The 25,446-nt window shown below is 49.2% G+C and overlaps 1 protein-coding gene and 1 pseudogene across 8 annotated transcripts in view; both read left to right on the top strand.

The window, feature by feature from the left end:
* KIF6 (kinesin family member 6) overlaps window positions 1-18,594 on the top strand; it is a 412,611-nt gene extending 394,017 nt beyond the window's left edge. For 4 of the 8 annotated variants that reach the window (XM_078370662.1, XM_008994364.5, XM_078370663.1 and 1 more), the window contains 5 exons: window positions 1,128-1,225; window positions 8,707-8,757; window positions 9,339-9,428; window positions 11,288-11,394; window positions 11,675-14,462. In XM_078370662.1, coding sequence (XP_078226788.1) covers window positions 1,128-1,225; window positions 8,707-8,757; window positions 9,339-9,428; window positions 11,288-11,394; window positions 11,675-11,787 — 459 coding nt within the window. In that variant the 3' untranslated portion in view covers window positions 11,788-14,462. Of the gene's footprint in view, window positions 1-1,127; window positions 1,226-8,706; window positions 8,758-9,338; window positions 9,429-11,287; window positions 11,395-11,674; window positions 14,463-18,323 lie in introns of those variants that run through there. The other 4 variants (XR_013534801.1, XR_013534802.1, XM_035295546.3 and 1 more) reach the window with 4 other exon arrangements.
* A 4,531-nt stretch (window positions 18,595-23,125) lies between these two features.
* Window positions 23,126-24,693, top strand: LOC100395791 (26S proteasome regulatory subunit 4 pseudogene; annotated as a pseudogene).
* Window positions 24,694-25,446: the final 753 nt, after the last annotated feature.

The following is a 25,446-nucleotide window of genomic DNA, read 5'->3' as shown; positions in this document are numbered from 1 at the left end:
ACCAGCCAGGCCAACATGACGAAACCCCATCTCTACTAAAAATACAAATATTAGCCAGGTGCGGTTGCACAGGCCTGGTAGTCCCAGCTACTCAGGCGGCTAGCAGGAGAATCGCTTGAACTAAGGAAGCAGAGGCTGCAGTGAGCTGAGATCATGTCACTGCACTCCAGCCCGGATGACAGAGCATAGATGCCACAAAGTAGTTGTGTCACGGAAGAAAGTGCTTAGGGAAGATTCTTACAGGAGCTCTAATGATTGCTTGTCATCACTTCCTGGGACCCTGGCATGCTCTGCCCTCTACCTGTGGAAGATGGTTACAGTAGTGACAGAGCTGGTCCAATGCTTTCACCTCCATCAATGAGATTTTCTTCTGGACATGCGTGCATGTGTGGCTCACATTTTGCTACTCTTACATGGTGTCAGAGCAAGAAACTTAAATGTACTACTGCCTTCTAGAAATGGCTGTGGCGCTAGGGAGGTTATCTTTCTGGCTCTTCCTATTCTGTTTGCGAGGAGAAAACATCCCTTAACATCTGGATATTGAAACTGCACTGAAGAGCAGTCAAGTGGAAAGTCAGAGGTCACTTGGCTGTAATTGGAGGAGCAGGGGTGTACAGCTCTCTCCCTGTGAACACTAGAGCCGCTCTGGCCACTCATCCCACCGTACTGAATACAGCATGGAGGAAGAACTGTTGGAAGAAAGAATACCCTAGTTATTGAACAAGACCATATCTGATTCATCTTGCGGGGTGCTGATCCAGTGGAGTGTTGGCCACTGAGAACTCCATGTTATAAGGATACTCGTTCAGTATTAAAAATGGCTGTCATTAATTGCTTCTGTGGATCATAAACTCTACTGAGGGACTTTGAAAATTCTTCCCTCCCCCCACCCTCATAATGACCCTCTGAGATAGATTATGGTGCTGATGATATATATGGTGATGCCCATTTTAGAGGTGATTATTCTAGGTATAATGGGAGTCTGGACAAACTTGTTCTGAGCCTGGATAAAGTATATAATTTGCACCAAAAATAAAAAATGGAAACAAAAATGAATTACATCAAAAACATCTTCCTATGTCATTAGATTCAAGCTAACACTGTGAAACTCCTTCTGGGGCCAACAGGTAAATTCTCCAGCAGTGAATTCACTCGATCACAAGAAGCCATTTCTCCAGGCATCTGACTCCCAGCGTGAGTTGTCCCAACTCCTCTCTAACAAAAGGTAAGGTGAGAAGTCACCAGAGGTGTTAGAGTTCCCAGAAAAGGCTCCCTACCTTTCTCTTTAACCTATTCCTGTGGCTCTCATGTCTCCTGGTAAGCCATATGATCCAGGAGGATGAATTCTTTTCACTGTTTAATTAGTCGTAGGTACTCAGGACAGTGGCTTTCAAGCTGGTTGGAGTGCACACCCCTTCAGTCCCTCGATCTGACAGCCAGCAGACCTACTGCCATGGTAACAAGAGACAAGAGGTTTAGCAATCAAGCCCTGGTCCTGCTTCCTGAGTGGGAAGAAGGGGTTGGCAGGAATGGGATGAGGACATAGCATGGGAGAAGCGGGCATCATGGGTAGCAGGTGGTAGCCAGGCTGCTGAGACACAGGGGAGCTCTTCGTCCTAGCCAGGATTCAGGCAGCCTCCAATAACGCCACATGTGGATGGCCCAGAGCCAGTCTCCCTAAATGATGGGATGACCATCAGGGACTCTACTTCCCCACAACCATGTTATTGTCTCTTTCCAACCACACAACCCAGGGGGTAGCCCCAATGATGCATGCCTCCTACTATCATCCATCCCATGCCAGAGGCCAGGGTGGGCAGTATATGTATGGCCTCCATCTCTGCCACCAAGGAGCAATCCTTTGGGTTTGAAGGGGCACTGAGCCCTCACGTCGGAAATACAATATAGGGCTTTAAAAAAGGTGTCAGAGGGCCAGGCATGGTGGCTCATGCCTGTAATCCCAGCACTCTGGGAGGCTGAGGTGGGTGGATCACCTGAGGTCAGGAGTTTGAGACCAACCTGGCCAACATGGGGAAACCCTGTCTCTACTAAAAATACAAAAATTAGTCAGGTGTGTTGGCACATGCCTGTAATCTCAGCTACGTGGGAGGCTGAGGCAGGAGAATCGCCTGAACCCAGGAGGTGGAGGTTGTAGTGAGCCAAGATCACACCATTCACTCCAGCCTGGGCGACCGAGAGACACTCCATCTCAGGAAAAAAAAAAAAACTATAATACCAGTCAAAGAATGAGGAAAATATCAGATAAATCCCAATGGAAGGACACTCTACAAAATACCTGACTAGCATGCCTCCAGTTGTCAAGGTCCCCAGAAACAAAGGAGACACACCACCTAGATGTAAAGTAGAGTCCTGGGTGGGAGCCTGGAACAGGAAAAGGCTTTAGCAAAAAACTAAGAAAAGTCCAGTAAAGCTTGGCCTTTAGTTAACAAGTGTTAACATCGGTTCAGTGATTGTGGCAAATGCACCACACTAAGATAAAATTCCCCAATAGGGGAAGCTGGGTACAGGGTACATGGGATCTCCTTGCACTATCTTTGCAACTTTTCTGTAAATTTTAAACTATTCTTAAAAAAAAAAAAAAAAGGATTCTTAAAAAACAACTATTGGCTGTACTCTTGTAATCTCAGCATTCAGGAGGCTGAGGTGTGCAGATCACCTGAGGTCAGGAGTTCAAGGCCAGCCTGGCCAACTTGGAGAAACCCCATCTCTACTAAAAATACAAAAATTTGCTAGGTGTAGTGGCGGGTGCCTGTATTCCCAGCTTCTCAGGAGGCTGAGGCAGGAGAATCGCATGAATCTAGGAGGTGGAGGTTGTAGTGAGCTGAGATCATACCACTGCACTCCAGCCGGGGCAACAGAGCAAGATTCCATCTCAAAAAAAAAAAGAGCATCAGGCCATAAAGGGTCATGAACCTGCAATGCATATTGCTTAGTGAAAGATGAAAAGCAAAGCACACTGCCATGTGTGTACCTACGCAACTGTCTTGCATGCTCTGCTCATGTACCCCAAAACCTATAATCCAATAAAAAATTAAAAAAAAGAAAAAAAAAAAAAAAAGAAAGATGCTAACACCAAAAGACTATGTATTGTATGATTCCAACTGTATAACGTTTTGGAAAAGGCACAATTATGGACACAGTGAAACAGTCAGTGATTGCAACAGACTTGTAGGGAGGGAAGGATGAAGAGATGGAGCACAGGGACTTTTCAGGACAGTGAAACTATTCTGTATGATACTGTAATGTTGCATAGATGATAGCATGCATTTGCCAAAATCCATAGAGCTGTACAGCACAAAGAGTGAACCCCTGTATGAACCACGGGCTTTAGTTCATAATAATGTATCAATATTCATTCGTCATTCATAACAAATTAATCACACTAATACGAAATGTTAATAACAAGGAAAACTGTAAGGGGGGAAGAGGAGTATAAGGGAATTCTCTGTACTATCTGCTCAATTTTCTGGAAACTTAAAACTTCTCTAAATAATAGTCTATTGATTTTTAACAATGCAAAGGCAGAATAGCTAGGTAGCCACGTGGTGCCAAGGCAATGCACACAGCATTCGTGCCCTGACCCTGGCCGGCTCCATGCATTCACTTTGTACCCGCCAACCTCTAGAGGCCAGTGAACTTGAATTGCAACCCCTCTATACCTGCCTCCTTCCACACACAGAGCACTCTCGTGGAAACTCCAGGACTCTACACAGCACATGTGAAAAATACAAGCAAGAGGACTCAGCTTCCTCAGCCATTCCTCTGGCTCTGTGCTCAATCCCTCGTGTATCTGTCCCATGGGATAAGCTGTCCTCTTAGCTGTGAGGCTCAGCTCCCTGGCTGTTTCTCCACTCTCTTTTCTGATCTCTTGGGTAGCTTCTACTGGTAGCAATATCCTGCTCAGCGAATAAAAAGCCCTGTCTCTCATTTTTCCTTTGGCTTCAAAGACATTAAAGTGTGTGTGTGGGGGGTGGGTAAAATGGCCAGGAGTGTCAGCAAAGGGCCTGATAGGTGAAAGGTAGAAAAATACTATGCTTGGCCAGGCACAGTGGTTCATGACCGTTATCCCAGCACTTTGGGTGGCAGGTGGATGACTTGAGCCAGGAGTTCAAGACCAGCCTGGGCAACAAGGTGAAATGCTGTCTCTATGAAAAACATTCCCTCCCCACAAATCTGTAGCTGGTCATGGTGGCACATGCCTGTAGTCCCAGCTACTCAGGAAGCTGAAATGGGAGGTTCTTTTGAGCCCAGAAGGTCAAGGCTTCAGTAAGCTAAGATAGGCATCACTGAACTCCAGACTGGGTGATAGAGTGAGACCCTGTCTCAAAAAAAAAAAAAAGAAAGAAAGAAAGAAAAGAAATATACTATGCTCACCAAAAAAAAAAAAAAGCAACTTAATCCTAGTGTTCAGAACCTTGGATTTCAAACGTGTGCCTCAGATCACCCACAGGAGCTATTCCCAAAATCCTGCTCCCAGAACCCCTAGGCCACACCAAGCCCCTTCGGTGACTGCTGGCAGGAGCGTCTTGGGGAATATGGCTCTCAGGCATCCCTAGAGCGCTGTTCAGCCCGGTCGCCTGTGGTGGCCACTGGCACTCCAGTTGGATACTCTGATTCCTCAGCAGAGATCATTGAGTGTCCTGAATGGTGTCTGTTAAGACACCTCAACTCGAGTGGCTGGATCCCCCATATTTCCTCCCCCAACAGTAGCTGGATTGCCAGGGTTTGTGGATGGGACAGTCACGCTGGGCAGGTGAGAGGAAAAGTAACCCTGCCAGAGATTGGTAAGGAGGAGCTGTAGACACTCCACCTCTGACCAAGACATCCTTGCCATTTGCTTTAGATGCTGGTGGCAAAGGGCCCACAGAACTCTGCCAGGGTGAGGCAGGTAGGGAAGCCTTTCCCAGGTCACCACAGCATCTCAGACATTCTCTGTGAACATCCCACTTGGAGGATGCCCTGTTGGCACTCTTCTGTTCCCAACGGAGACAGCATTGGCTTTCTTCTCTGACAGTAATTATCCCCTAGCCTCTGTAGAAGGCCCTCATGGGCCAGGTGCAAAACGCACGAGCCGTGTGCATGCTATCATTGTCTCCCACTTTACAGGTGAAAAAACGCAGGCTCAGAGAGATGAAGTAGCTGGCCCAGGTCAGCAGCTCATCAGTGGTGGACTCAAACCCAGGCCTGTCAGAGTCGTGAGCTCCCCTCACTCCTCACAGCACTTTTGTTTAGGATCCATGACTGCCTTTTAGGGACACGTGTCCCTTATGTTATCTAGCAGGAGTTGGCATTTGCCAGCCCACATTTTGTAATATTTTGCACAAAATGTTCTTTATGTGCTTCCCACCACCAGATCCCCCTGCCTGGGGTATCTGCTCTTCCAATGTATCCACATCATCTGATTTTCCCAAGAGGCCAGGATTTTTAAAGGGCAAAACTGTGTTTTCCTAACAGGCCAATCTTTTAAAGTCTGGAAACCCAGAATTCCCTTTTACTACCCTCACCATTTCAGCTGAGAACCCCTGAGTTCAGTCTCTCTGTTCTGTAAATGAGGACACTGAAGCCCCCAAAGGGAGTAAGATGCTTTAACTGTAGTGAATAACGTAAAGAGACACAATTAAACCCAGACCTTCACACTCCACGGTGGTGCCTTCCTTCCTTCCTTCCACCTGCTGCTCCCCCGCCTTCTTCCTGCCTCCTTCCCTCCTCCACTCCCCTCTTCTCCCACCCGGCCTTCCACCATTGGCTCTGCCTCTCTCTATTCCTGCCTCCTTTTCTCCCACTTCTCTGCTTATTCCCTCTGTCGTGCTCCCTTTCAGCCAGGACTGCCTCTCTGCTGCTTGTTCGTTCACCCGTGCTGCTGCCAGCCTTTATCTGACACTATCTCCTAGAGAGTCCTGGTGGAATAGGTGTAAGGAGCAGCCCCTGGGCAAAGCCTCTCAGGGACTGTCTGCCATGCCATCCATCAGAATAGTGCTCCTTCCACCTTGTCTTGGCCTTGGTCATTCCTAGACATTCCTTTAGTATTCCAACTTCAGATGATCCCTGAATGCGTTTGCCTGGAGACCCTTAATCCTGCAGTCAAGAACCTTGGACTTCAAAGATGTGTGTGTCACATCATTATCGACTACCTCCAAATCTCCCTCAATTGAGATTTGAATCATGTGAATCCAAGTCATGGCCCTTCCAAGCAGCACACCCTTGGGCAAGCCAGCTCCCCACTTTGGGATTTTCTTGCCTCGTCTGTAAGATGTGCAAAGGTCCCTCTGACATCATCCCTCTGTGAGCAGATAAATGTTGTAGTGCTGGGTCAGAGCTGCTGGGGTGAGAGAGCGAGGGCCCAGCGGCTGTTGCTGCCTGAGCTCCTGAGTGGCTGCTCTTGTGGAATTGCTGCAGTTGGGGAACTGGAGGGTGGGGTGCTGGTCCTCTGCTCATCACATTCTGAAACAAACCTGATTCATCACTTCCCCAGGAATGCTCAGGTCCTGGAAGCTGATTCCACTCTGACTGGCAACCCAGGAGGCCTAATTATTATTAATATGGCTTATTAACCCTTATTAAGAAAGATAATTCATTCTGATGGCTGGTATGTTTTCCCTCCAGAGGGACATCAACATGAGAAATGAACTCGGCGTCAAAGGCTGAGGGCCTTGGGATGGGCAAGGGGAGAGGGCAGAGGTCATTTATGGCCCCATCCCCAGAATTACAGAAACCAAGCTGTGGAATCCAGGGACAGGACGCTTGAGCAGCTTAGGGAGTTGAGGAGTCATTTCCCTCGGGAGCCCCCAGCCTTCCATTACACTGTCCTCCTGCATGAGCTGTTGAGGGGACAGGTGGGGCAGCCGGGCGGCTGCAAAGGGTACTGGATGCCACCATTGGCCACAGCCTTCTACCCTGCCCCATCCACCTCTCCCATCCTCTTCCACCCCCTCCCAACTTTCAACAGTTTGACACCTGTGAACTCTCCCTAGAACCTGAGCCAAGGCTCCACTGGGAAGCCATTGAGGAATGAGCCATTTTTGTGCCAGTGACTTGGTCTTGCAAACTTGCTACAGCTTCTAAACTGACCTTGACCCGTTGTAAGGAAACCACTTGCAGGATGGAAAGCCCGCTCTCCTTCCCTTCTCCAGGCTGCACCAGGAACCACTCAGCAGGAGCCTTGAGAATTGGTCACGGTTCTCTAAAGAAAAGTGTGCAGACCTTGCCACCTTGTGGCTACCTCTGGTCCTGCAGCAGTCCTCACCAGACCCAGCACAGAGGTCTCTGATCTCCCACCGTGGAGGGCACCCCGAGGAGAGTCTCTCCACTGCTAGGAAATGGACATTGGGAGTTGAGTGGGGCTACCCCAGGCTCTGATGTATTTTCCTGTTTGTTTGACCACTATCATGACTAGTGGAAAAAACCCTGCCATTGGCTGAGATGGGAAGGCGGAGGCCAGAGCCGGGGAAGGGGCCATACTCATGAGTGAGACCCGCAGTTGTCTGGTGGGTGGAGTGCCTTGGGCGGAAGATGCAGACCTGGTGGAGCCAGCTCATCTGTCTCTAACCCTAGCCTGCCTCTCAGCCCCAGAGTCCCCGCAGTGTAAAAGGAGGGTTGAGGCCTGGCACGGGAGCTCACACCTGTAATTCCAGCACTTTGGGAGGCCAAGCTGGGCAGACCAGCCTGACCAATATGGAGAAACCCTGTCTCTACTAAAAATACAAAATTAGCCAGGCATGGCGGCTCACGCCTGTAATCCCAGCTACTCAGGAGGCTGAGACAGGAGAATCACTTGAACCCAGGAGATGGAGGTTGCAGTGAGCCCAGATTGCACCATTGCACTCCAGCCTGGGCAACAAGAGTGAAACTCCATCTCAAAAAAAAAAAAAAAAAAAAAAGAGGGTCGTAACCAGGTGACTTAGACCTCTTCCAGCTCTGATATTGTCTCCAGGCAGGAAACAAGGAAGATCTCCTTACAGCACTGAGCACTTACAACTAAGAGTGGAGAACCTGTCACCACTGGCATGTGGAGTACCCTGGCCTCCCACCAGCCGTGTCCATGTGCCTGTTCACCTCCCAGGAGAGGCCTCTGGGCTCCACTGCACTTGGCCAGGAGTCTGAGGCCAGGCACACATGTCAGCAGCCTAGGTGTGTGGGCACAGCTGCATCTGGTGAGCTGTCGGATCTGCCTCCTCACTCAGGGAGTACAAGTGGCAACCAGTGGCAGGCAGCATGGTCGGGGGTAGGCCACTATGTGTTTCCCAGAATCCCACAGAGTCAAGCCCAGTTAGAAAGCACTGTGGCTGAGAGCACAGGTTCTGACACATCAAAGAGTCCAGAATAGCTCCAGATTCTGCTGTTTACCAGCAGAATAACTTTTAGAATTTCTTTAACCTCTGTAAGCTTCAGTTTTTTCACCTATAAAATGGAGATGATGACATCCACCTCTTGGGTCATTGAGAGGACTAATTGGCATGATGTTTGCAGAACACCTTCATGGAGCCTGGCATGTCTATCAATGACAGTTGTGACCACTGTTTGTTGGTCAGCTTCTAGAGCCAACACATGCATGCTCTAACAATGAAAATTACTGTGTAAACCATCCAAGACAGGATTCTTAGCTCTTGTCTTAGCCTGCTCGGTCTGCTATAACAAAATGCTATAGTATTTTGAGTGGCTCAAAGGACAAATGTTTATTTTTCACAGTTCTGGAGGCTGGGAAGTCCAAGGTCAAGGCGCTGGCAGATTCAATGCCTGGTGAGGACCCCCCTTCCTCGTTCATAGACAGCTGTCTTCTCAGTGCATCCTCACATGGTGGAAGGGGCAAGGGAGCTCTCCAATGTCTCTTTTAAAAGGACTGTAATCTCATTCAAGGGCATTCAGCCCTCACCTCCCAAAGGCTCCACCTCTACCACTACCATTACATTAGAGATTAGGTTCAACACATGAACTTTTAGGGACACAAAGCTCCAGTCCTTAACACAGCAATTCCTGCTGAGGGTTTCCTTCCTTGCTTGCAGGCACCTCCTTCCTGCTGTGTGCTCACGTGGCAGACAGAGAAAGAGAGAGGGAGAGAATGGACTATAGTTTCTCATCCTTTTCTTACACCTATAAGGACACTAATCCCAGTATGGGGGCCCCATCCTCAGGACCTCATCTAAATCTAATCACCTCCCACAGGTTCCACTGCCCAATGCCATCACATTGGGGATTAGGTGTCAATGCATGGATTTTGAGAGGACACATTCAGTCCATAACAGCTCCTAGATATAAACCCTGAATTTCTCATCTGTAAACCTGCCCCATTCCTTTTGCTTCTGTTGGTTTGTGTTTTGCAGTGATGTGAATGCCAGGAAAATCCTGCCCTCGCCTTGCCCCAGTCCACAGAGCCAAAAACAGAGCAGCACTAGCACGCCCCTGGAAGACAGGTCTGTGGCCCTCCGTTATGCCTGTGACAGCCCCTGCAGTGGGTGGAGTGGGCCTCCACCTCCAGTCTACTTTCCAAAGAAGCCCCTTGTCCGGTAGCCACACAGACAGAGCCCAGGTCTGGTCTCTGCCCTGGTCCCCTGGGAATCCCCTGGAATCACTCACGCAGGCCATCAAAGCCAGGAGGTTTTCTCCCATAGTCACCAGGGCCTTGTGTGGACAGAGTTGCTTCATATCTCCTTGTGAATAGATGTACCTGGCGGCCAAAAAGGGAAAGAGCCAGCCCAGGGCAGCCCTACCACAGGGCAGAACATGAAGCTGGCCTCAAGGCCTAGCAGCATTTGCTTCCAGGCTTAGCAGAGTTGATCAGCACATGGGCCTTTGTATCCTCTGACTAGAATGGCTGCTCAGCCTCCTTCACCAGCATAGCCACTGCCTTGCCTGCCTGGACTCTGCTTTAGTGCTTCCAGCTGGCTGCAGTTGGAAAGCCAACACCCAAAACTACCTGTGGAAATGGCCAGTCCCTTGTCACATACCGTCCTCACTGCCTTCTAAGGAAGTGGTTACTGCCTCCTGCTGTGCAGAGGCACAGGGGTGAGGATGGATGGAAGGTTAGCAAGGCCAGGCAAATGTGCTGCTCTGACTTTGCTGAAGGGGAATGCTATATGAAGAAGCTGAATTGAAAAGGGGATAGGAGGGCATACACAGCGCTCCCTTTCTAAGGAGATTCTAACACATTTCTACTTACACATCTCATTGGCCGGCTGACCATACATCACGGCAAAGGAGGCTGGGAAAAATAGTCTTTTTAGTTGTGGCAACTTAGCTAAATATGGTTCCGTTTTTAAGGAGAGACAGGAGAATAGTAATCTCTGCCTTGAGGGCAAGTAGCTAAGCCACATAGGAAATGGGGGTGCTGGGTGCTCTGAGGACACTGTGAAGGATATGACATCTAAGCTGGGTGCAGAAGTGATGGGCCCCAGGTCAAGGAGGGCTGGTTTGGGTAAATCAGGGATGGGAGTACAGGAGGGGTGGTGGTGAGGGGATGGAGAAGGCAGTGAGAGAAAGCGCAGCCACCATGTGACGGTTGGTGGGGAGGGCAGTCCAGGGAGAAAAAGCATCAGAGCAAAGGCCCTGAGGCTGGAAGTGACTTGGTAAGTTCAAGTCACTGAAAGAGGAGGGGGCAGCTGGAGCTACTGACCCGGGGTCATATCACACACAGCCTGGTAGGTCACAGGACAGAGTTTGAGCTTTATTCCATGAGTGATGAAAAGCCACTAAAGAGTCTGTATTAGTCTGTTTTCACACTGCTGATAAATTGCCAGTCTGATACCCAAGACTTGTAATTTATAAAGAAAAAGAGGTTTAATGGACTCACAATTCCTGTGGCTGGGGAGGCCTCACAATCATGGTGAAAGGCACATCTTACATGGCAGCAGGCAAGAGAGAATGAAAGCCAAGTGAAAGGGAAACCTCTTAGGAAACCATCAGATCTTGTGAGACGTAGTCAACCACCGAAACAGTATGGGGGAAACCGTCTCCATGATGTAATTACCTCCCACCAGGTTCCTCCCACAACACGTGGAAATTATGGGAGCTAAAATTCAAGATGAGATCTAGGTGAAGACACAGCCACACTGTATCAGGGTCTATGGCAGGCAGTGACCTGACCCAATTTGCATGACAAGAGGCTTAGTGTGGCTGCCACATAGAGAAGGCAGGAGTGAATGAGAAGCAGCCCAGCTGTGTCATGCAGCTTTCTGGGTGAGATCAGTCACTAGAAATTGGGAAGCATTTTGAAAAGGTAAGAGCTGAGTCCAGCTGTAAGGTGTAGTAAAATGTGACGTGTGGTTGCCCCCAGCATCCCTGAGAGGCCAGTGTCATCCATCCCTCTCACCGGAGACAGCCAGACAGACTCGGACATCCTGGCCTTCATCAAGGCCAGAGAGAGAATTCTGCAGAAGAAATGTAAGTGCGCCTCCTTCATTGGCTCCTCCAGGGCTGCAGGTCACCAACACTTGTGGGGAGCACAAAGTGAGGTGGAAGGAAGTAGGGAGTTTCCTGAATGTTCCTGAAGCCATGGTACTGGCTACCAGTCATTCACATGTGCCCTGCCTCTGATTCCTGCTTGAGAAAGCCCCAGGGGGTAGCATCAGAAACACCAAGACAGGCCTAAGGGGGTGGGCAGCCCAGGTGCTCCTGCCCCTCTTGGCAGAGCTCGAGCTCTCTCTCTTTCTCTCTCTTCCAGATGTTCAGCTCCTTTGTTCTCTGTCCCCAAAGCCAGCTGTCTCCTCTGCTCAGCCTTCTACAAACAGGAAGGGGCTGAGTGATGGTTGGTTGGATAACTTGCTGAACCCCTAGCTTAAAGTCTCACTTCCCTATCAGAGTGTATTCTTGCCCAAGAGCTGTGAGTGTAAACACCACTTGAAGCCCCAGACCTGAAGACGCCATAATAATCACAGAGGAGGTATGTGTGGTGTGTCAGACAGTAAGAAGAGAAGAAGGCCCTTCCCGGCCTCATCACTGGCCCCCACCCCAGCCCATCCTCTTGGCAGCTGCCTGTCTCCCATCTGCTGTGGATGGGCCTTTTCTCTTTCTGCCTTCCATCCCCTACACACCACAGGACAAGCCCCAGGGCCCCTTACACAGGCCTGTGTTTTGTCTTAGCCTCCTCCCGATAACCCAAAGGCTATTAGGTAGGCTTAACGTTGCCTTCACATTGCCAGAAAGACGCCCCTCCGTGATGGTATGGTCCAGCAGATTGGAAGTATGTGTAATGACCGATGCCTGCCCTGTGGGGCCTGCACTCAGCTTCTCCACCAACTGTATGCTGTTTGGGCAGGAAGAGGCTTGTGCATGGATGGAGTACTGCCACTGACAGCCGTCCTTGGTCCTGCTGCCCTCACTTTGCTAGGCCGTCAGCCTCTCATTGTCCTCTCTCCCCCACCAGGACTGGCAGCCTCAGCACCACTGTCAGGTCCTTTCTTAGGCTGGCGACAACCCCGCTCTGCTGTGATAGCTTAACTTTCTCTCATCTCAGTTTCCTTGTCTAACCAAGAAAACTGGATTCGGTGATCTCCAAAGCCCCATCTATGCCCCAAATACTCTGATGAAATGTATCAGGCACTGAACAGAAATGAACAGCTGATCAGTAAGCAAACACTGTATGTGTCGGGTGCCTTCTTAGGCCAGGCACTTGTTAGTGCTGGGGCTGCAGCAGAGAACAAGGCATAGCCCAGCACGTGAGAAACACATTTTGGGGAGAAGAATGAGACAGACAATGAACACATCAATGAATAAGATCATTTGCGGGGCTAATCAGTGCTATGAAATAGCTAAACTGTGTAATGTAGACGGTAACTGGGAACACTGCTTTTAGCTGGGTAGGTGGGGGAGGCCTCTCTGGAGAAGAGAACTTTAAACTGACAGCTGCATCCTGAGGATAGAGCAGCCATGCCACGTTCTGGGAATGCACAGTCCTAACAGACAGAGCAGAAAGCAAAAAGCCTGACGGGGAATTTGATTGGCCACGGGGTGGGAAGGAGGCCAGAGCAGCTGGAAGGCAGGAAGCAAGAGCCCAAGGCCAAGTCACGCCAGCTTTATGATAAGGGGACAAGATTTGGATTTTATTCTGGGTACAGTGAAAACCCACTGAAGAATTTTAACCATGGAGTGATACGGTGTGACTGATACTTTAAAAAGTTCACTTTGTCTGTCATATGTAGAGTAGAGTGTAGAGGCCAAGAGCAGACCAGTTACCAGGCTGCCACGAAAGTGCCAGCAAGGGATGAGAGTGGCTTGGACTCACCTGCAGACTGAATGTGAGATGCAAGAGGAAGAGGAGAGTCAGCGCACCGCCCTGGCTTTTGATCTGAGCAGCTAAGAGAATGACAGTGCCATTCACTGAAATGAAAAATGCAGGGCGGCCTGGCTGTCAGAGGCAAGGAGCTGGAGGGATGGAGAGTTCTGGCTGCCCCATTTGAAGTTTCAGATGACATTTGACATCCAAGAGGAGGTGTTGAGTGGACAGTTGAGCATGAGTGGAACTCAGAGAGAAAGTCTGAGCTAGAAAAAGAAATATGCAAGTCGTCATGTCTGGATGGTGTCTGACGCCACAGGATAGAGTGCAGGGTCCTCTGAAGAGCAGAGATGGTGGTATTCCAGTTGCTGAGAACAGCCCCCTGGGGCTCTCTAACCGTTTCAACCAGTGAGAGGAAGCTGAGATGCTAAGAAGGCACCGCCAGGGCGCGAGAAGGAACAGCAGATGAGTGGGTACAGCCTCAGGCAGGAGCTGGAGAAGTGCAAGCTCCAAGAAGAGACAGGCCAGTAGAGTCAAGTGCTGCTGAGAGGCTGAGTGTGGCAGGATGGAATGCTGACCGCTGGCCATTTTGCATGTCTGGGTGGCTGTGAACAAGCGCCATTTAGGCAGGGGATGGAGTGGCTGGGAAGAGGATGGAAGGGAAAGAAGCTGAGGCAGTGAGCAGACACAGCTCCTCCAGGGGGTTGAGCTGTGACAGGAGCAGAGAACTGGAGCTGGAGCTAAGGGAAGCAGGAGCCCAAGGGATGCTATGTGTGTTCTACAGGGGTCCTGTTAAGACATGCTCACATGCTGAAACATACAGAGAGAGGGAAGTTGATGCTGCGGTGGGAGAAGGGGGCAGAGCTGCAGGAAAACTTCCTTCAGAGGGTAGGGGGGACGGTACCGGGGCATAAGTGGAGAGGGCTTAAATACTCAGGATATCCTTTGGAGCTGGGCTATCCCTTTCCCCGTAACAAATCCATAGAAACCAACCATCATTCCTCCCCTCAAAAAGCCTACAAGCAAGCAATATCTTTAAGTTCAGTTCACTAAGGTTTTGTGCATATAAGAGAGCTGTGATCATCCAGCTGTCTTCGAACAGAAGAGACAGAAGTCCAGGTCCCTGTCAGAGTGGCGTTCTCCTGCTAGCACTGTCCCAGGCAGCACAGAGAGCTGGACGGAAGGCCACTTTTTTATTTTAATAAAAGGGCACTTTCATTAAAACATGTATGGCAAATTACTAGTTATAAATGTTTTCATTTCTATCCGTTCCTTTGATGCTCTTAGCCCTCCCGTAAGGCATGCAGAGCCAAGATTATGATCCCCCTGGTGACAGGTGAGGAAACTGAGGCACACAGAGGTTGACTCACTGTGTAGCCCAAGGTTACACAGCTGCTAAATGGCAGAGCCAGTGTAACCGAGGTTTTCCGCTTCTCCCCACTGGGCCAAACTGTCTTGAAAAGCTGCAGTGACCAAGATATGCCCACTCTGCTGCCAGGAGTTCTCTCAGCCTCAGGAACAGGAACCAGCATTGACAGGAGGAGAGTGACTGCAGCCTCTAACCGCCCTGCAGCCGGCGAGCTTCACTCTCCAAACAAACAGCAGCCTGGAAGTCATTCATCAAAGCAAATGAAACTTCCACAGCTCCATTTTTTTTCCGAAATGAAGAGTATTAACTCTTGCTTTTCAGTGACCACAGGGCCACAAAGGAAGCCAAAGACAGGTTGACTCGGGGTCCCTCTGCCGCCAGGTCCAAAAGGACCAGCAGGTGTGACCTCTCAGGACATACAGCCAATGCTTCTGGTCCCACCACGCAGCACACTTATCAGGCCACCCAGGCAAACACACAGGCTGGGGCCCAGGCACCTTCTCAGGCAAAGCAAACACCTCCCTCTCCCTGCCTGGGCTCTCGAATCTTAATTTAGCGCACAGCGTTGCCTGGGCTTCTTCAGGAGTGCTCATAAAGGGGAATTTGTGGCTGTCGACTCGGGAGCAGGAGCCCAGAGAGGGCAATTTAATATAAGCCTCGCCACCTCTTCGACTTCACTAGGGGCCAGGATGAATCTACTTGATTTAGGGTTTGTGGAACAGCATGGAACGTTTAAATCCCTGCCAGGGGCACGTGTGAACAGGTATATAACCCCCATAAGGGACATCAGTCATCCATGGAGTCAACTCTGCCGTTTCCAACTGCCAAGGACAGTTTTTACGTCTGAAGAAATAAAGTTAACCCCTTTCTAGAGGGCCTTTTTGTTTTCAATCTTACTACATCCCTGAGTTTGGAAGTATTTCCACCCGGAAAGGAACCTTGGTGTGACCCTCATAGCCATGAGCCTGTCTTCTCCAAGAGGTGTTAGGAAGAGGTCCTGCCTCTCCCAGCCCCTCCAGCCCCACTCGGAGAAACCCTCCAGCTCTCTTCTGTGTTCAGAAACCCTCCCAGGGAGAGAAAGACCCCTGAACTGGGAGGGAAAAGGCCAGAATTTCAAGGCCATCTCAGTTCTGTGTGACGCTGGGCAGGTCACCTCCCCGAGCCTCCCTCTCGCTGTCTGTCATGTACAGACTCCACCCTTGCCCAGGCTTAATCCTTCCCCAGATAATGTCCATTAAAGCCCCTCATCAATGCCCAGGCACCAAGGAATTATTAGCAGAGAAGTGGCCTCTGTGGTGAGAGCTGGCCCAACACCATGAGGGGTGATATTTTTTTAATGGTCTATCTGTACCATGCCTTCCATTCTGGGAGCTCATGGTAATCAAAATCCCAGTATAGACAGAGCTTCATCACTTAACCAGGGCCATAAGTGAATGAGCTGGAAATAGTGCCTTTTGTGTTGAAGTCTGTGCGTGTGAGGAGCTATGTCTTGGAGCAGAGCGCTCGCTCAGCCCTATTCTGTAGCGTTCTTCCTAGGCCCCACCCAACCCACCCCCATCATCACTGCATGCAAGTGTGTGAGGGGCTCAGAGACCATCCTGGGCAGGAGATGGCTGAGACACCGTGTTCCTCACCACCAGCAGCTTTCACAGTCCTGGCCCAGGCTGCATGTCAGCAATGCAGCAGAAACTTCAGACCCCAGAGCTCATCAGTAGCCACATGCTCACAGGCCCCCAGCTCTTGCCCTGCTGTTCTTGTACTGGAGAGACAAAAGCAGCAAGTTTCAGCCCAGGCCACGCATCAGAATCACCTGGACCCACCCCAGCGATCCTGACTTAATGGTTCTGGGCTGTGGTCTGGGCACCAGGATTTCTAGAGAGTGTCCAGGGATTTCCTTTGTGTAGCAGAGCTGGGAACCACGAGTCCAGAGTGACTGGACTCCATCATAGGCTCTGGTGTACCTTGTCTTCTTACTTCCTGTTCTAAGATTCAATTCAGACAGGTCAGAATGTCTTAAAAATAAGGACTATATTTGTTTAATTAAACGTCAAGGTCTGCTGGGCATCATGGCTCATGCCTGTAATCCCAATACTTACGGAGGCCAAGACGGGCAAATTACTTGAGGTCAGGAGTTCAAGACCAGCCTGGCCAAAATGGTGAAACTCCATTTCTACTAAAAAAAAAAAAAAAAATACAAATATTAGCCTGGCATGGTGGCGAGCTCCGGTAATCCCAGTTACTCTGGAGGATGAGGCAGGAGACTCACTTGAACCCGGAAGGTGGAGGGAGCAGTGAGATCTCACCACTGCACTGCAGCCTGGGAGACACAGTGAAACTCCATCAAAAAAAAAAGAAAGAACAAGGCCAGCCAGAGATCTTGCTACAGAATTAGAACTGAAGGACCAAGGGCTCACAGCCTTGAATTATTTCCAATCTCTTCCTCTGCACGAACTCGACATTCAGTGTGTCACCAAGAATTACGCAATCTTCCTCCACAATATCAAGCCAACCAAGCCCACACTCTTCTCCCACTACCAGGCTCCTGTGGTCACACCTGGATGGCTGCAGTTGCCTGCTCACCCATTCCCTGACCAGCCTCACCTCTCAGTCTCTCTGTCCACCGTCATTTTTTTAAACATTGTATTACTTCAAGAATCTCAGAAATTCTCTCTTGCTTTTATTAAATTAGCCAAACTTTAAGCAAAATAACTGCATATCAGTCTTACCAGTTCTTCTCACACTTTAACGTGCTAATGAATTGACAGGTTTTGTCAAAATATAGATTCTGATCCAGTAAGTCCAGTGTGGAGCATGCCTTAGACTCTGCGTTTCTTAAGCTTCCTGGAAATACCAGCACTGCTGGTCCCTGGACAGCACTTTGCGAATCAAGAAGCCACCTTGCTTTTTCTAGGTATCCCATCTGCTCTAGCAAGGAGAAATGTGAGGCCCAGAGAACTGACATGACTTGTCCAAAGTCACACCGTGATTTGGGGACTGTCCTGGCTAAAACTCATGGGCCTTGGTTCTCAATCTAGAGAACCTTCTTTATGCCCAGAAATGGGAGGTGACAGGATGGGGGCCATGTGGTCAGGAGGAGCCATCCTGAAATATAATTAATATCTGGAGCAAAAAGCGAGGAGAAAATCTCTCCGAGGTTCAGGTAGGATGTGGGGTTGGCTGGGTATGGTGGTGTAATCCCAGCACTTTGGGAGGCCAAGGTGGTTGGATCACTTGAGCTCAGGAGTTTGAGACCAGCCTGGCCAACATGGTGAAACCCCATCTCTACTAAAAATACAAAAGTTAGCCAGGCATGGTGGCAGGTGCCTGTAATTCCAGATACTTGGGAGGCTGACACAGGAGAATCACTTGAACCCAGGAGGTGGAAGTTGAAATGAGCTGAGATTGTGCCACTGCACTCCAGCCTGGGCAACAGATGGAGACTCAAAAAAAAAAAGAAAGAAAGAAAGAAAGAAAATAAAAAAAGAAAACCATGGTGTAGGAAAACAGGCATGAGTCTCAGCTCAGAGAGGTGGAACTTCTACAAAGGGCAAAGGGGCCTCTTCCTTAGGAGACTGGGGTGTAAATGCAGCTCCTGGGAGGCAAGACACAGATGTAGTGCCCAAGATCCAGGGGGAGTGGCCTGTGGCCTCCCTTCATCCCCATTCAATCCTGGGAAAAGTCAGAGTCAGCATGCGCAGCCTAACCCAAAGCATCCTGTCTCCCTTTCAGGTTTGGGAAGCAATTGAATTTCCAGGAAGTATCCAGCCATGCAAGAATGAAGTACAGATGAAGGCAGCACCCCTCACTTGTTCTGGCATCAGAAGTGATCTATGAGCTGCTCAGAGTAGTGACTTGGGTTCCCATGGAATGGGCTGTGTTTCTTTAAGGATGCTGTCCTGGAGGCCACCGAGAGGCTGGGGCTGGGGCTGACCATGACATCCTTCCTGTGGTTGCTGGAGCTGCTGGCAGGGTCAGGCAATGCCAGAGTGCTAGGGACAAGGTGAGGGCTACAGCTCACTATTGTAGTGATGTTACATATAGGTCATTATAAACTTTTGAGAATGTGAAATAGCACCGTCATAATATGATGTCAGGGGAAGCTCACACTGGTGTAAGGTGGGGGGGAATAATAATCGGTTATATTTAGTGATTGCCAGCCCTCCCCCTTGGCCCATGCTCTGGTTTGGAAACCCAGAAATGGCCGTGACAGGCCCAGGCAGGATGTCCAAGCCACAGGCAAGGCAGTGAAATGTAGGGCATCTTGAAGGCCAATCCTGATCTCCCAGACCACATCTTCCACGATCAGCCTCTTGGCCAGGATGACCTGGAGGCAATGCCTGAACAGCTGTGTCTCCAGGGAGCCACCTGTCCTGCAGAGTCTAAGGACATCATAGCACCCAGAGAACAGCGGGCAGCTCCTGAGGTTTCTGCTGAGAGCTCGAGAGAGGGCACCGTGGGTACCTTGGGCCTTGCAGCCTTCAGCCCGCCACTTGAGGCCTTGCAGGATTTAGGCAGACACTCCCCACTTCCACAGGGAAAAACGTTGCTGCCTGGGGGTCTTGTCTCCCCGGGCACTCTCCATGACAGAGCCGAGGGAAGGTGGGCAGCCCTCAAGGAGTTTCTTGAAGAACTGCCTCCTGAGTCAGGGGGTTCCAACCCAGCTGCAGCCAGGGAGAGGCAGCGGAGAGTGAGCAGGGGTGGCACCTGGAGATGAAGCTAGCTGAATACAAGTGCTTGTCCACTGCTCCTCTATCTCTGTCCTGTAAATATAGGACCTAGTGACTCTGGATGGGGAGCAGAGAGGTAATATAGTATAATGGGCTTGATCTTCTTTTTCCTGTTTTAGGACTGGGTAAAAGGATCATTCAGGAGAAGATAAAACCATTACATTTCTAAGCTAGGCAGGCTCATTAGGCTCCTCTAAAACACACCTCTAGTTTATGTAATTAGAAGACTAGAGCGGCTGGGTGTGGTGGCTCACACCTGTAATCCCAGCACTTTGGGAGGCCGAGGCAGACGGATCACCTGATCAGGAGTTCAAGACCAGCCTGACCAACATGAAGAAATCCAATTTCTACTAAAAATACAAAATTAGCTTGGCGTGGTGGTACATGCCTGTAATCCCAGCTACTCGGGAGGCTGAGGCAGGAGAATGGCTTGAACCTGGGAGGTAGAGGCTGCAGAGAGCTGAGATCACACCATTGTACTCCGTTCTGGGCAAGAAGAACAAAACTGGGTCTCAGAAAATGAAGACGAGAGTGAAGGGGAGAGTCAGCTTGCTATTCTATGCTAATTAGTGACAAATGTCTCCTCTTCAGAGGGCTTTCCCTGACCACTCCATCTTGAGTCACCCCCTATCTATCCCCTCTCCCATTACCATTTTTTTCTCCATCACTATCTGACATTTTATCCTTCCAGACTTGCCTATTTTTGTAATACAAAACAGGCAGCCCCCCATAATACTAAGAGCTCCAATGCAGCAGGGACCTGTTTGTCTTGCTCATTGCTGTGGCTCAAGCACAGAGTCACTGTTCAGTAAACAGTCTCAGCTCATGAGTGGACATCCAGTAAACAGTCCATGAGTGGACGAGCCAGAACCCAGATGTGTTTCTCAGGCTCGTGTCACTCTGACTTCCCCCGGGGTTTTAACTGAATCTGACTGGGGGAGGGGCCCCCATCTCTAGTCCACTCCTGGCCCTCACAGTTCAATGGAACATAGCCCTCTGTAAAGTCTGTAGAACCTGAGGAAGACCAAATTCTGATCCTAGAAACTTCCCCAGGAGTCCGTGTAAATGCACACACACTCTCTCTCTCTCTCAGGAGCCCTGAAGATGGCATGGCATTTGCCATGTCCCCCATGTAGCAGCAGTAGTGTTCCTGGCATGCCTTAGTGCCTTCAGCCCTCTAGAGCTGGGTAGTGTCTACTGACATTTTTATTTTCTTTTATTTATTTTTTGAGATGGGGATCTCGCTCTGTCACACAGGTTGGGGTGCAGTGGCACAACCATAACTCACTGTAGCCTACAACTCCTGGGCTCACGTGATCCTCTCACTTTGGCCTTCAAAGTAGCTAGGACTACAGGCATGCACCACCACACCTAGCTCATTTTTAATTTTTTCGTAGAGATGGGGTCTCACTATGTGGCTCAGGCTGCTCTCAAATTCCTGGCCTCAAGCAACACTCCCGCGTTGGCCTCCCAAAGTGCTGGGATTGCAGACATGAGCCACAGCACTGTGCTGAGACATCATCTCCTGGATCCAAAGGCCTTATTGACCGAGATGTGTGGCATAGCCCATGCAGGGTGTGAACCAGCCTCCTGGGGCAATCTCTTAAGACAGGAAAGGAAATGAAGAAGACAGAAAAACACACAGCCTGGGATCTGGGGCCACTGGTGTCCAGACCATATGCAAAGTGTGTACAGCAACTGGCCCAGGAGCCCCTTGCTCCAAACGTCCCCCCCAATGGAAGCCCAGCCTCTGGTATGGACTCATGTTTGACGGCAGTGCACCTTCGCCAAAGTTCACTGGCCTCTGCATATGTGAGAAATCAATGCATTCTTTGAAAAGACTCCAGCAATCCACCCAGGCTCAGTGGAGCCATGGATGACAAGAAGTATCTGAGTTCACTCTAAGCCAAAATGTGAAGTTTTCCAAAATGTTTTCTGTAAAGCAGCATAGCCAGTGACTTCAGCCCAGTCTGCTAGAATTCAACTGGCTCTACCAATCCCTTGACAGGAAGTAGGCTGGAGGGAGCGGGGAAGAGGGAGGTTAAAATATAGCTTGCTCAGATCTTGCTAAAAAGGATTTTTAGAAAGAAGATAGAGAAACTGTGGTATACTGAGTAAGTCGTTTTAATTGTCCACCACCTGTTAGAATTATACATCCAAAGCTTTGTCATGGCCCACTTTGTGATGTTGGCAAACGTGATGCAGGCAGAGGCTTGAACTGTGCTTGGCTGGTTGGGCTTGCCTCTTGCTCCAGTGATCTCTCTTGGGATGAACATGCCCTGGGTAGCTGCTGCCCCTTCAGCCTGGAACACCCAGACAGCAGACCTGAGCCCAGTCAACATCCTGGAGCAGAGCTTCCCAGGCAAGCCCAGCCCAGATCAGCTGAACTATGGCTCACGCAAAAACCTATTCACATGAGAATAAGTGATGCTTATCGTAAACCCCTGAGGTTTGGGTGGTTTGTTATATAGCATTAATTACAGCAATAGCAGACTGGCCCAGAAGTTGGAACCCAGAGACAGTACATGACTAGATCTGGGATTTCTCAGTCCAGAGTTCATTGTCTCTCCATTCAGCCTGTGGAAAGGCACCGAGTGCATCCTGTATTTGGAAAAGTGGGACTGCCACCTACATTAGCCATGATAAAGCAACAAGGACCTGATTTACCTTCCTGCTTTAAATGACTAAAAACGAGATGAAATCCTCTATAGAAACCAGTGGTTTTCAGCCATTGGATAACAGGAAATATAGAGTATTATTGAACCCCAAGAGAAGAGAAACAAGTGAGGGGAGCCCTGTGATTGCTCCAACTTACTGCCTGCAGTGAGTTTTCAGGCTGCAGCCCAGGAAGGGGGAACCAGGGAGAGCCCAGTGGTTTCCCTGAGTTGAGGAAATGGAGCTGGGAATCCAGGGAGGATAAAGTGGCTTATATTTGCAAGGCAGGGTCCCAGTGATGAAAGAGAGGGAGAGAAAGAAAGCGAGCATGCTTTGAGATCTTCAGAGGGTTACTCTTGAGTCTTCAGCTGATCGACATATGCATGTGAGGAAATTACCCAAGGCAAGAGAAAGAACCGCCAGGAAGGAGCAGGTCCTGAGATAACACTGGGTTAGGGAGAGTTCCTGTTCCCAACAGCCAGAGTGGAGAAACCTCCTCCCAAAACGGTCGTTGTACAGAGACACAGAAGATACTGCCTCACAAGTGGGGTCAAATTAGTCCGAGATGATAGATTGCTCTGGTCCCACCTAACAAAGCTTAAAAAGCCAGGCTCAAAGGAGGCAAATTATTTCCAGTAAGTTTCCAGGTAACTTCACTGAGTCCCAAACAAAGCTCAAAAATAGCTAAAGGAATACCAAAAAAAAAAAAAAAAACCAAAAAGAAGCCAGCATCCAACAATATAGAATCCATAATGTCTGATATCCAATAAAAAATAATCAGGCATGCAAAGAAGCAGGAACATATCAGCCATAAGAAGAGAAAAAACAATCAATAGAAAGAGAGGCCAGGTGTGGTGGCTCACAACTGTAATCCAGCACTTTGGGATACTGAGGCGGGAGGATCACCTGAGGTCAGGAGTTTGAGACCAGCCTAGTCAACATGGTGAAACACCATCTCTACTAAAAATACAAAAAAATAGCTGGGCCTGGTGGTGGCAGTCACCTGTAATCCCCGATACTCACAAGGCTGAGGCAGAAGAATCACTTGCACCCAGGAGCGGAGGTTGCGGTAAGCCAAGACCGTGCCATTGCACTCCAGCCTGGGCAACAAGAGCGAAACTCAGTCTCACAAAAAAGAAAAAAAGTTCTGGCAGCAGCAGCTCAAGTGACCAAGGCAAGATGGGTCAAAGTCAGAGTGGTGGTCATGATCCTGGAGGTGGCAGGAAGGATGACAAGGACAAGGAAAAGAAATATGAACCCCTTGTACCAACTAGAGTAGGGAAAAAGAAGATAACAAAGGAACAGATGCTTCCAGCAAACCGCCACTGCTGACACCTCACACCCAGTGCCGGTTAAAACGACACTATCTTTCCACAGAGGAAGAATTCATTAGAAATCAGGAACTAATGAAACTATTAGAAGAAAAGCAAGAAGAGGAAAGATCAAAAGTGGATGATCTGAGGGGGACCCCAATGTCAGTGGCAACCGTGGAAGAGATCATCCATGCATCGTGTCTGCATCTGTGGGCTCAGAAAACTATGTCAGCATTCCTTCTCTTGTAGGCAAGGATCTGCTGGAAGCTGGCTCCTCAGTTCTGCTCAATCACAAGGTGCATGCTGTGATAGAAGTGCTGATGGATGACACGGATCCCCTGGTCACAGTGATGAAGGTGGAAAAGGCCCCCCAGGAGACCTACACCAGTTTTAGGGAGTTGTACAACCAAATTCAGGAAATTAAGGAATCTGTGGAGCCTCCTCTCACCCACTCTGAATATTATGAAGAGATGGATATAAAGACTCTTAAGGGGGTCATTCTCTATTGGTCCACCTGGCATAGGTAAACCATTGTTAGCCAAAGCAGTAGTAAACCAAACCTCAGCCACTTTCTTGAGAGTGGTTGGCTCTGAACTTACTTAGAAATACCCAGGCGATGGGCCCAAACTCATACGGGAATTATTTTGAGTTGCTAAAGAGCATGCACAGTCCATCATGTTTATTGATTAAATTGATGCCATTGGAACAAAAAGATATGATTCAGATTCTGGTGGTGCGAGAGAAATTCAGTGAACAATGTTGGAACTGTTGAACCAGTTGGACGGATTTGATTCTAGGGGAGATGTGGAAGTGATGGCCACAAACCGAATAGAAACTGGATCCAGCACTTACCAGACCAGTCCTCAGTGACAGAAAGATTGAGTTCTGCCTGCCTTATAAGAAGACTAAGAAGCACATCTTAAGAAGCACATCTTTCAGATTCACACAAGCAGGATGACACTGGTTGACAATGTAACCCTGGACGACTTGATCATGGCTAAAGATGGTGCTGACACTCTCTGGTGCTGACCTCAAGGCAATCTGGAAAGAACCTGGTCTGATGGCCTTAAGAGAATGTAGAATGAAAGTAACAAATGAAGACTTCAAAGACTCTAAAGAAAGTGTTCTTTATAAGAAACAGGAAGGCACCCCGAGGGGCTCTGTCTCTAGTGAACCACAGCTGTCATCAGGAAAATGGTTAGGAGATTTCTCAATCCCTGAAAGGGATGAGGCTGGGGGAGTTGCCCAGAGGAATACCTGTTCCTGTTGATTTTTATTAGCGAAACATTGTGTGTCTTTTGGAGTACGATCTGTAAGTGCCCATTGGGTGGCCTTCATTCGTTCGTCACTGTGCAGCAGTCTGCCTCCCAATAACTTGTGCTCTTTCACAAAGACACACACCCACACACACCCACAGAAACAGCCCCCAGGCATAACATAGTTGACACAGTTGATCAAGTAAAGAAACAGAAACTTTTTTTTTTTTAATGCAATGAATATGTGTTTCAAATATGGGCAGAAAAATGCTCCTTGTAATTCCTTTAACATAAACATGGCTCATTCATCTGGCTGTTGCTTTAACAAGGATGTGCCATCCATTGTGCTCCTTACCTCTGAGGGGTCAGAGGTGACAGAGACAGAGAAAGTGCCAGCATTCTTGGAACCTACATTCTAATGAAGGAGAGAAACAATAAACAAGTAAGCAAGACAATCTGATTAAGAAGGAGTGGGGTTAGCTGGGCATGGTAGCACACACCTGTAGTCCCAGCTACTCGGGAGGCTGAGCTGGGCGAATCCCTTGAACCCACCAGGTTTAGGCTGCAATGAGCCGTGATCATGCCACTGCACTCCAGCCGGGGTAACAGAGCAAGACCCTGTCTCAAAAAAAAGAGTAATAAGAAGAAGTTGGGGGTGGAGCAGGGTGGGCCTGGACTCACTGTCTAGGTGGGTGGGAGTGTGAGAACCAGGCAGAGTACAAAGAGAGAAGCAGGGGAGGGAAGCTTAGGACAATGACGGCAGGCTAGGTGTTGGGTAATAGGAGGAGGCATAGGACATGGAGCTTGGCACAACAGAGACTTATGGGGATTTGGGTCATGTGAGCATGTGGGGGAGATAGTGTTCCTTCCATAACACGTGTCCAGGGACTACCAGGGCTCT

The sequence above is a fragment of the Callithrix jacchus genome, chromosome 4 (assembly GCF_049354715.1).
Source record: "Callithrix jacchus isolate 240 chromosome 4, calJac240_pri, whole genome shotgun sequence".
In the NCBI taxonomy this organism is placed as follows: Eukaryota; Metazoa; Chordata; class Mammalia; order Primates; family Cebidae; genus Callithrix; species Callithrix jacchus.
This window is presented reverse-complemented; position numbering and strand designations above follow the sequence as displayed.